General features: G+C 32.2%; 1 protein-coding gene across 1 annotated transcript; it reads left to right on the plus strand.

Moving 5' to 3' along the window:
- The first annotated feature begins 5487 nt into the window (after positions 1 to 5487).
- Positions 5488 to 11756, plus strand: emx1 (empty spiracles homeobox 1). The gene is given in 3 exon segments (NM_198144.2): positions 5488 to 6046; positions 7990 to 8174; positions 11283 to 11756. Coding segments are annotated over 3 exon segments (696 nt in total). The 5' UTR covers positions 5488 to 5703; the 3' UTR covers positions 11451 to 11756.
- The last annotated feature ends 969 nt before the right edge of the window (positions 11757 to 12725 follow it).

Below are 12725 nucleotides of genomic sequence, written 5' to 3' on the forward strand. Positions count from 1 at the left end.
AACAAATCCAGTGAATGTGTTCATCTTCAGCAATCAAAAGGTGTTTTATTACAAAATGATAAATAATAATAAAATAAAACTTAATAACAACAACAATAAATAATAATAGTAATATAATAATAATAATAATAATATTATTAATAATAAATAATAATAATAATAAACATATAATTTGTTATAATAATAAATATAATGATAATAATAATAATAATAATAATAATAATAATAATAATAATAAATTAAAACTTGTAAACATAAAAATATAATTAAAATATAATCAAAAATAATAATAATATAATCATAAAATAAAACTTGTAATAATAATAAATATAATGATAATATTATATAATGATAATAGTAATAAAATAAAACGTATAATAATAATAATGATAACATAATAACAATAATAATAAAACTTGTAATAATAATAAATATAATAAAGTAAAACTTGTAATAATATAATAACAGTAATAATAATAATAATAATAAATATAATATAATAATAATATTAATAAAATAAAACGTAAAATAATAATAAACATAATAACAATATAATAATATTATTAAAATAATAATAATAATAATAATAATAATAATAAAGGTTTAAATGCTTTTAATTTGGCAATGTGCACTTTAAGACTGGCCTGCAAGTAAGTATTTTAACAGCAGCAAGTGTATAATTACATTGCATTTGCCTTCTGATGCTACACGAAGAAATACATTTGAAATAAATATAATCCTTGAATGTAAAATGACTATTGCAACACGTTGAGGTTATATAATGAAGCAAGCAGGTTAGGTTACTAAATTACACACTTTTATAGTCTCCTAAATAACCACTTTTGTCCTAAATAAAGAAAAAACAATGGCTACGTCCTATTAATATGTCCATAATATGCCTCTACAAAACAGTTTAAATCCAGTTTAATTGTATCACCACTAGATGGGAGCAGCGGACAGCAGGACAGGAGAGACATTTCTGCGTGAAAAAATGTCAACTGGCTTTTTTAATGAAAAAGTGAAACTACATTCTGAAGCTCGTTTGCTTTAAGCTATCATTGCAGTCATTTTAGTCTGTTAAAACAGAAAGATGTCTAAACAGAATGACAGACGAGGCATGACAGCTTGCTATACAAATGTAATGTATGATGAACCTAATAGTATTAACATTGTAACAGAATGCAGTTACATAAATATTTATAAATATTTTTATGTAATAACCCTTTAACTGCCCCATCAATAATGTTTTTTTTTTTTTTTTTTTGATTTCATAACTCCTAATGTCGCTAGTTTACACACTCAATGCATTTTTCAACACATGTCATAATTTTTTTTAAATATCAGCCTCTACTAAACGGTAGATATGTCGGTTTTTGGAAAAAGTGCCAGAATTAATACATATACTATGAAAATCGGAAAATTAATATTATTATTATTATTATTATTATTATTATTATTATTATTATTATTAATTTTGAACACTAGACCAGCAATGCTGTGTGTGTACACCGTACTTTGAATGACTTTAACAGTCATTATTTAAAACAATCAAAATATGGTCAACCGTTCGGTAGAGCAGGCAGTAAAATGGTTAATGTATATTAAAAGTGCATACATAAATCTGAAATGTTTACATTAAAACAACATACATTTAATTGTAATAGGCTATAATATCAATTAAAAAAAATACATAATAAGTATTTTTGTACAATAATATATAATATTATACACAATATATTATATTGTTTTATATTATATTATACACAAACACATGAGATTAGTCAATACTGAGGCAAATCTAAAGCCAATCTAACAAAATGCTTTATGATAATGGTCCAAAAATAAGTACACCCAAATGTGTTAGAGAAAAATATTCACCAACTAAACTAAACTAAAATATATAAAAAATATTGTACAAATTTTGTAGCTTGTAAATTAAATGTATTATCTTTCTATTTCTTAAGATGTCCGACTAAAATATTATTTTAGTAAATATATCTGTTTAATAAATCTGCTTTGTTTAAGTGCACAAAAATATATATTACCTACCTATATTCAATGAAAAATTTGGAAAATATTAATTTTCACAATGGGCTGTACTCAATTATGCTGAACACTGTCTAATTGTTTTTAAAAAAGTATGTAAGAAGCCCATGCTTTGAATGAGTTGCATATCAAAAATCTAATCAAGCTTTTATATTCTATGGTTAAGTGAAGGCAGTGGCGCAGTACTGTCGCCTCACAACAAGAAGGTCACTGGGTCGCTGGTTCGAACCGCGGCTCAGTTGGCGTTTGTGTATGGAGTTTGCCTTCGCGTAGGTTTCCTCCGGGTGCTCCGGTTTCCCCCACAGTCTAAAGACATGTGGTACAGGTGAATTGGGTAGACCGTAGAGTCTGTGGATGAATGATCGAATGGTTAAGTGAATTGGTTCTTGGACAAGTCTTATTTTATCTGAAAATAGTTAACAAATCAAGAAAAAGCTCAATTTGTGCATGCATCCTTATTTCTTTTAGAGAAAGGTTTAAATCTGCCTCCCGTCCTCGTATTTCTCTCTCTCTCTCTCTCTCTCTCTCTCTCTCTCTCTCTCTCTCTCTCTCTCTCTCTCTCTCTCTCAGCATGGTAGTTTTTAATTCTGTGTTTGTGCAGATGGCTGGTTGCCCCATTAGCATTCATTACAGATTCCTTGAGCACTTAATTATGGAACAAGAGAGAAGAGTGGCAGACGGAAACATTGAGAGTCTCTCTCTCCCCCTCTCTCTCACTTCTGAACCTTTAGGTGCATGTATGGCAAAGTGAAGATCAATGAAAATGTTTTCAGAATGCCTGCATTACCATACATATCTTATTATTGATGTGCATGGGGAAATGTGAATTAAAATAGTTTCAAATAATGCAAATAATGATTCACTGCTCTTTTTGTGCAATACAATGAACCTGTTAGAATGGTTCAGCACAGTCTAAAAAAAATCTGATAATATGTACTGCCAGCTTAAATTCAGTTGTTCAATAATCAGGTTTTTTGACAAATGATAAAAGGTTTATAACTTTAACTTTAAGGTTTACAATTTAACTAAGCATAATTTGTTGTTAATTTAATGGCTAAGAACTGATAACAGTCTGTCTAGACTATTGTTTGAAAACAATAACATTGATTTTAAAATTAATAATGGACTATATTTACGAAAGTTTAAGCTGAACATTAGTTTGAGGTACAAAAGCTAATTGAAAAGCTAAAATCTAACTGCTTTATTGACAATATTAGGCATGTACATTAGGTTTACAATTTAACTAAGCATAATTTGGTGTTAATTTAATGGATAAAACTGATAACAGTCTGTCGAGACTATTGTTTGAAAACAATAACATTGATTTTAAAATTAATAATGGATAATATTTACGAAAGTTTAATCTGAACATTAGTTTGAGGTACAAAAGCTAATTGAAAAGCTAAAATCTAACTGCTTTATTGACAATATTAGGCATGTACATTAGGTTTACAATTTAACTAAGCATAATTTGGTGTTAATTTAATGGATAAAACTGATAACAGTCTGTCGAGACTATTGTTTGAAAACAATAACAATGATTTTAAAATTAATAATGGATAATATTTACGAAAGTTTAAGCTGAACATTAGTTTGAGGTACAAAAGCTAATTGAAAAGCTAAAATCTAACTGCTTTATTATTAGGCATGTACATTACGCAGAGTTATGTATAAATACATTTTCATTACGTCGTAAATGCAACGAAAAATTTACTTAATCTATTAATTTGGCTCAACGGCTAATAGCCTTCGAATAAAAAAGCGAGGCGCCGTCTAGTTTATTCCTTGGTGTAAAAGGGTCCGTCTTAAAGCATGACTGTGCGAAATTCACGGGTTTTTGCTTTCTAAATAGGCGCTCAACATGTTGTTCTGCCAACTGTAATGATTTTCTAATGCGCACTGGAGTTAACGAGCCTGTCAAACATTTAGCCTAATCATTACCTCTAAAAACACAAGATGAAACGGTCGCTGAACAGCCCCTCAAGATAAATATCGGCCTGTAAATTAATAGCGAGGCTGAGGTTTGTGAGGCATTTAGCTTAAAGCTTTCCCCGCAAATGTCAGCATGAAACTTATATCAAACCCTTGAGACGAAATAGTTTCAATTATTTACCCGCTGTGTCGTGTAAACCTCGTAATGTCGTCTCGTAGAGCCGAGCACTGACCGGGTGAGTGGTTGGAAACAGGTGCAGGAGGCCCATTCAGATCTTATCTAAGTGCAGCTCTGGAAACCATGCAGTCACCAAGTTAATAGATTACTGCGTAAACAGGTCAGCGAGTCCTCGTTATAACCAACAGGCTTTGGTTAAAGACTAAACGACGACAGTAATACGTTGGTACAGACGAAAAAAGTGGCATCGCTTTGGACGAATTGGGTCATTTAGGAAGGGTTGTGCCAGATCCGTGCCAGACTATTTTCCCCGGAATAAATTCGCATTATAATCAACAATCAATAAAAATAATCTAAAAAATAATAATATTGGCTATTATGATTATTATGAGGAAAAGGCAATTACTCATTAGTAACATAAAGTAGTATTATTGTTTCATAAATAAAGTGTGTTATCATTAGTAGGTTACTAACATAATAATAATAATAATAATAATAATAATAATAATAATAATGATGATGATGATAAAACAGTTTTATGTTGAATTATCTTAATTCATCAAGCTACTAAATTTGAATGGAATGCGAAAATAAATACCCACATCATGCATTATAAAGTAATTAAGGACAACACAGCATCTCTAGACGTCAAGAATAACCTATTCATATTTCACATTTGTTGCAGCTTAAATGTGGTTCTAGGTTCAGCCTATTTTTTATTTAGGTTCTTATAATTTTGTCCTCGATAAGCTATTCTTGTTAGGGTTTTGTTTCTCTCTTTCTCATACACTCACACACACAAACAGGCACAAAGATAAACACACAGCAAAGCAAAATATGCTATTTTGTGTTTTTTTTTAGGTTACAGCACTGTCATAATATAATTATGATATGATAATAATAATAATAATAATTAAAATATTTTTTTCTTGTTTTTTCTTTTTTCTTTCTTTCTTTTCTGTTTAAAAATATATAAAACACTCACTGCAATGTTTAGCTAAGAAAAGGCAAACCTTTTTGCTATAATCTAAACGCTTGACTGGAATGACCGCAGATTGTAGTCTACAAACTGAAGGCTCGCGTAGTGTTGGAAGTGTGACAAGGAAAATAGTTTTTTTATTATTATCTACTGTGTAGGAACTGACCTGTTGGAGGCACCCCTATTGAAGTGAATGATCAAACTAATAGTGTTCATTATCTGACCCAAATGAACAAAGGACCCGCCCACCCACCGGAGCTCCTTGCGCCAAGGGCTTTCATCCAATGAGTGCAAATCTGAAACGACACTGTGTAGCGTCCCTCAAATCCAAATCGATGCGTCTCCAGCTTCTATTCTCACTTTTCCTTTCGTGATTTATGGACACCACTGGATCGATGGATGGAATAATTGCCAGAAATAGGGCTCATTAAAATGTTATATATCTGACTTCACTACAATGTCCTTCTAATAAACAACTTCAAATATAGATCACTCCAGGAGATCTGAAAGGACGTGAAGGTGATCCTCTCTCAACAGCTGGACTCTTCTGGTCATACCGTCACGGACAATGTTCTCGGCAACGGGGAAGCGCTGTTTTACCATTGAGTCTCTGGTGGCGAAGGAAAGCCCCATTACACTAGAAGACCCTATTCGCCCAACCGCTCTAAGCTACTCGGCGCCCGCTGACAGTTTTCTTAACGGGTACCAAAGCCCCGCAGGCCGCGCGCTCTATCCAAACCCCGAGCTGGTGTTTTCGGAGACTGTGAACCATGCACCTCTCAGCATGCACCCACACCAGCTCGGCAGCGCACCCCTCCAGCACCCGCACTTCTTTGGCACGCAACATCGTGAACCACTGAATTTCTACCCTTGGGTCCTAAGGAACAGGTTTTTTGGACATCGGTTTCAAGGTAAGTATTTTTGTCAACGGATAATCCTGCCATGCAACACTGAACAACTTTTTTTTTTACCTAGTGACAAAATAAATAATAAAACTGCATTGCATGTACATGTAGATCATATTTTAGTGTTCGATAAAACTAAAATTGTGCATTACAAAGCACTGTGTCAAACTTAAAGGGGCGGTTCACCCAAAACTAAAAATTATATCATTATTAACCTATAAGCTTAGCTTGTCACATACCTGTTTGAGTTTTTTTTTTTTTTTTTGAACGCAAAATAAGTTTCTTTTTAAAATGCTAGAAACCTGGAACCAATGACTTCCAGCAGCAGGCTATTGTTTTCTTATTATGGAAGTCAATTGTTATATATTTTTAACATTTTTCAAAATAACTTATTTAGTGTTCAACAGAAAAAGGAAACACATAAAGGTATAGAACAATTTTAGGGTGAGTACATTTTAATTTTTGTGAGAACGATCCCTTTAATCCGAAATTCAGAAATGCTCGCTCGCGGCTGTACTACTGTGGAGCGGGATAACATTGATAGTTGGAGTTGTATTGGAAGACGCCGGATAAGCTGCAAGTGAAAATCACAAATGATATGCGTACAGCTTTAGCCGTGGCCTGAGGCGATACTTAATAGCTGGATACAGATTTAGACACACAAAAGCTCAATGTCAAACCTCATAAAATGAATGCATTATGTTCCTATAAGCTTATAATAGAAGGAGAACAGTTCCGATAACAGTAATTGCTTAATAGGGAATTCCGGATTTTCCACAAGATTGTGTTGTCTCTCCCGCTTACGGCAAAGAGAGAAAGACTATTCAGCCCTAAATCTATAGCCCTAAATTAAGTATTTTTCAGATTGTACAGTATTATAGGCTACTGTTTAATAATACATTGTTTTTACTTTATTATACTTAATTAGCTGGCCGTAATGTCTTAATTCTTTATGCCTACTTGTTATTTGAAATATTATCATTGCCACATCGCCTAAAACTATTAACAGATGATCTCCATACATCGGACATTCTTGTGTTCAAGCTGTTATTTGCACTGAATAATATGAAAGTAGCAATGCATAAACTGAAATAATGTAAAATCTTACTTTAAGGGTCAAATTCGGCTAAAATTGTTAATTGCCTAATTTAGCAAACAGTGATGACATTTAAACAAATATTTCATGGGAGTAAATGAGAAAAAAATGAATTCATTTGAACAAATGATTTGGTTAATTGTTATATTTGAAATCATTGGCATATTTAAAATCGACAGACACAGCACATTTTAATTAATTAATTAATCAATAAATAAGGCATCCAATCCAGCATCAGCTTAAAGGTTGCACTGCTAGTTGTTAGTGTTAAACTACGCAAATTACTCGGCTAATTAGTAACATTGCAGGCCATGGTGGACCATGACTATCGTTTGTTTTTAACACTTAAATTATTTGGACTTATGTTAAATGCTTAGGCATACAAATGAGCAAATACATCACAATATTATATATTTTTAAAATATTATGCCCTATAATTGACGTCTATCCAAGAAATAGGCTATTTGAAACGGTTTAATTCAGACATAAATAATGTGTGTCTATCCTTTTGTTTACCCTTATCGTTTCATTCAGTTCAGTTTCATTCAGACAAATCACTAAAATATAAGCCAGTGTTACAGAATTAGCCTAGGTGCAAAATCAAGCAAGCGATAATTAACCAACTCTCAAAAACCAAAACAAGTTGTGCTAAAGGTATTTTTTTTATTTTAAATTATTAAAAAACGCATAGTATACTATTTCTATTATAAATAAGAATAATAAAATAATAAGTAATTGCATACTGTATAGGGCTATATTTAAAAAAATAATTTATTCATGGGTTTCATAAACTTAACCAAGTTCTCATTTCAATAAAACTTGATTTGTATTGTTTATTGTTGTTATATCTTAGGTAATGATGTCTCCCAGGACACGCTGCTACTACACGGACCGTTCGCGAGGAAGCCTAAACGGATTCGCACCGCATTCTCGCCGTCTCAGCTGCTGCGCCTGGAACGCGCCTTCGAGAAAAACCATTATGTTGTCGGAGCGGAACGGAAACAGCTCGCAAACAGCCTCAGTTTATCCGAGACTCAGGTAAACATTGGAAATAGACAACAAACACACTTTCTGGCTGTATTTTTAAAGCACAAGTAAAATAGTTCCATGGGACACCACAGACACAAAGGTTATGCTATGGATATCCTTTGGTTATTTTTAAGAACAAACATAACATTAATATAGGCTATAAATCTTTTGCAACCACAATTTCTACAAAATGTCAGGTGAGCTATAACCATTGAATACTTTGGATAAGACGAATGATTGATACGTTTTTTTTCAGTGATAAATGTTGTACTGACAAGCTGTTGCTGTTGGCCTACAAAAATGTAAAACAACACTTGGACTGCTTGCTGAATTCAGAAACGGGCCAATATCAGATAATATCCGAGTCTGAGAGGCTCTGGCTGGCCATGTGTCAGATATTTGATGCGCTCTGTGATATAATTCAGGACAGGATCTCAAATGAATGATTAGTTGATTAGTTGATAGTAGTTCGAAAGACCCACTCCTTAATGACAAAGGTCCAGAATTTATCCCATACATGAGCTCATTTGTCTTATTTTGACTGCTATGCCATCATAAATAGATAAACTAGTCAATTGAAAAAGGCTTTAAGACCAAGCAAAATCCTATATAAAATGAATTAAAAAACTTATTTGGCTATTTTTGTTATCCATGAATTTTCAATTCAAATCAAATGTATTTTTTTACAAGAGAGACTAGATCAATTGTGCTCTTTTATTATTATGTTTTATTTTTTTTAATATTCAAATAGACAAATTCTGACTGAGGACAGTTGAATGTTCTGGGCTGCGTTTCCCAAAAGCATCGTAAGCCTAAGAAGTTCGTAGAAATGATCGTACGACTGATCTTAATATTACGGTCTGTTTCCCAAAAGCATCGTAACTTAAGTAGCACTTGAAAATCTTAGTGGATCTACGAGTGCTCTGGAGTAATCGTAAAGCCTTAAGTGCATCGTAAGGAGACAGAGTTATGAGGGCACCTGCTGGACAACCGGCAAATTGCACCTACAATTTACTTCTCTTCAAAGTCATTATTCATTTTATTTGTACGTATATCTCTATTCATTTATATTTTCGTCCTATTAGCAAATGCACATCAGGTGGGGATAATTAGGCTAAACTTTTCAAAAATAAATGTAAGAGCTTATTTATTTATTTATTTATTTACTTATTTATTTATTTTGATGTGAGATAAGCAATTTTTGATAAAGAAATTGATAAATAATTCTACTAAATTAAGGTTTCATATAAATATCGAAAATGATGCTGATGTCATTTCCGGCAAGGACTGTTAGAATTAGTTTTATGCGAGATTGGAGCAAGACAGTGTTTTTACAGTACGACATTTCCAGTTAATTTATGTTTTTAAACTGGCTCAAAAATATTTTTTTTATGTTATTCGAGTTGAATATACATTCACACAAGTAGAAGAAGAATTATATGGATTGCTATAACATGTGCAACAATAACGAGCCATTCTATAGCGTGACATTTCAGCACTTAACAAACGGATAGCGACTCCTAAGTTGCACTTAAAGCTGGGCTACGTGCAATTGTGTTAAGTGCATTTTTGGGAAACGCACGTGAAACAATAACGAACGTTCGCAAAATGACTCGTAGAAAACGCTCTTAAGTGCTAAGATCAATCGTTATCGGGAAACGCAGCCCTGGCCAGTTTGTAGGCTACAGCTACAATAGGCTACAGTTTTTTTTTTAATTTAAAACGTTAACATTCTTTTTTTTATGATTTATGATGTAATAAATTTGAACTTTAAAAAATTATTTATTCATTTTCTTTATTCTAAATGATTAGGAAAAAATTGCTAAAAATAGTGCTTAAAATGTCACTAAAATACAGTATTTAAATCTCAAGTGATTTTCTTGTCCCTCATTTTTTATGAGGTAAAGTCGCTAACCAAATTAATTTAATTTGATAGTAATCATTGCGACAATACCAAAAAGGTCCTTCACATAAGCAACACTTAAAATAAGGCTACAGCTTTTTGTGGAATCTACGGCTTCACGTTACATATTTTCTGGTGGAAAACAACAGATTTTTGATGTTTTTCAGAAAACATGTAAAGAAAAGGGTTTCTTTTAGTTCACTGAAAGGTTTCTTAGTGAAACAAAAATTTATTTATGACATGATTGTGAAAAAGAACATAAATTGGAATAGTTTTATTTATTTTTTATAGAGTTGCCCAGCCTATATTCGAATGAAATAAGTTATGTCGATAAGTAGGCGACATAATAAGTATAGTACATAATAGTAGTCAGTTATTTGTTCTGGTTTCTGTTTTGTGTTCGTTTTTTAATCGAAATAATTTTAAAAAATCTCACATAACAAAACTTACAATTCAAGTTTTAATTTACTCAAAACAGTTAAAACCCATATTATAATTTACGTAGGCTACACTTATGGCTGGTATTTATCCCCGTGTGATTTTGAAATTAATTAAAGCATCGGTTTCGCGACTTAGTATTAGGTCATCTTGTATTTTTTTTTTTTTTTTTTTTAGCGCGGATTAAATTGAAAAAATAAATAAAATAAAAATGCTGGCAGCCTTTCCATCTTTTCTCACTAAGTTTTGAGTGTTTATTTTTTGTCTATCCTTATGCTTGCCTAACGTTGGACAGGATATAGGCACAGATGTCTTGAAATGTGTGAAATATGCTGTTGAACAAGTTTCTAATTTATTTATTACAGATACATTATTTGCCTTTCCTCTTTGGAAAAAAAGTATCTGAGGAATGTTAAAAATGACATTATCCTCAAAAGAAATTGTTCTTTTAGTTTGTGTTTCTTTGTTTGTATTCTGAAACAAAAGTAAACCTGGATGTATACGTTCGCATAGTAAACAAAAGCGAACTGTCTCGAACCGTGTCATAACGGCTGTTAATGGTTCGATCATTAGAAAAAAATGCATTTGAACTGTGTTGCAATGCAGTCTGTTTCGGTTTACCACTGGCGGGTTAAACTGCCTGTGTCAATCTGTACAGCCTTTACCCTATGTATGTACTACTATGTGCATATCAAATACTTACGTTTTCTCGTGAGATCAGGCTGGCATATCCTACTCACCAAAACACATTTGTGACGCTTTGTCCCGGTCTTCAGGTGAAAGTTTGGTTCCAGAACCGCAGGACCAAGTATAAGCGGCAGAAGCTGGAGGAAGAAGGCCCGGAGTGCACACAAAAGAAGAAAGGAAACCACCACATTAACCGCTGGAGGATTGCCACCAAACAGACCGGATCTGAGGACATAGATGTCATGTCTGATGCTTAAGACCAACCTAAACACTGCCCAAATGAACACACAAGACCAAGAAAAACACTATTTATTTAATGTTAGTCACGATATTTCAGATTCTAAACATTCACCTTCAAATAACAGCAGAGGACATGACCACGTAGCCTATGTGATACCTGAGTTGAGGATGAATTTAAACAGGTCAGCAAGTAACCCAGGACCCAACACTATAGCTGAATAACATGCCTCTTTTGGAGTTATCCAATGTTTGAGACATGCGACACCTGTAGGAAGAGAATAGCCTATATGCTTTTGCCACTTTTAGTTTTTTGAAAATACATATTAAAAAGTAAAAAAAAATATTCTCACAACATATTATTTAAAATTGAGCTCTTTTTGTGTTGTTTATTTGGGTTCCACATTATATTAGGTGTCTTTAACTATTGCTTCTAGACTATTAATTTGGTTAGGTATTCTTTGCACCACTGACTGACGTAAGTATAAAAATATAGTTTTACAAACAGTTTTGAGTATTAAATCATAGCATATTTTACATTATAATGATAACTAATAATAAAATAAAACAGCTGGAATTATTTTAAAACTGTTTTCCCGCCGATGAACAACAAAACCATTGTCAGCCAATCCGAATCCATCTTGATTTAAGAAACCCATAAAGCGCCAGACAACAAAACAACTTATAACATACATCATCTTCTGTTGTGGATAGATTTCCCCATAAAGTTTTTGGTCAGATTGGCTTAGAAATCCTTTTATGGCGTCAAAAAATGTGTAAAATATAGGCTACAAATAACCCAACCATTATGGATCATAATTTGAGAGATGAAACAATAACAATTGTCCTATTCTATTTCCCGTTTTTTATTTTTAATTTCCATAACTTCTGAGAATTTAAAAAGAGTCAGATGTCGATAAATAATGTAATAGCTGTTATTATGCTAATATATGATTGGATTGCCTCTTGTTATGGTTATGAAATAATAATAAGCAGGAAGTGTTTATAGGCCAATGACATCATCACGTTAAATTGGTTTATAATAAAATTAAATTAAGAAATATGTTAAACAAATAGCTAAATAAAAAAATAAATAAACAAACAAACAACTCTAGCTGTTCTCCATGTTTGAAGCAAATTCGGTGCAAAACAACCCCACATTTTTTTTATTGTACAATAATTAAAGCTTTAAGTACAGCTATGGGGTTATAATTAGGGTTTAGTTTAAAGAATAGTAGATGTAAACTATAACAAAAACATAGTGTTCCCATTAATTACTATTATCAATAATTTGA

The sequence above is a fragment of the Danio rerio genome, chromosome 13, assembly GCF_049306965.1.
Source record: "Danio rerio strain Tuebingen ecotype United States chromosome 13, GRCz12tu, whole genome shotgun sequence".
Classification (NCBI taxonomy): Eukaryota; Metazoa; Chordata; class Actinopteri; order Cypriniformes; family Danionidae; genus Danio; species Danio rerio.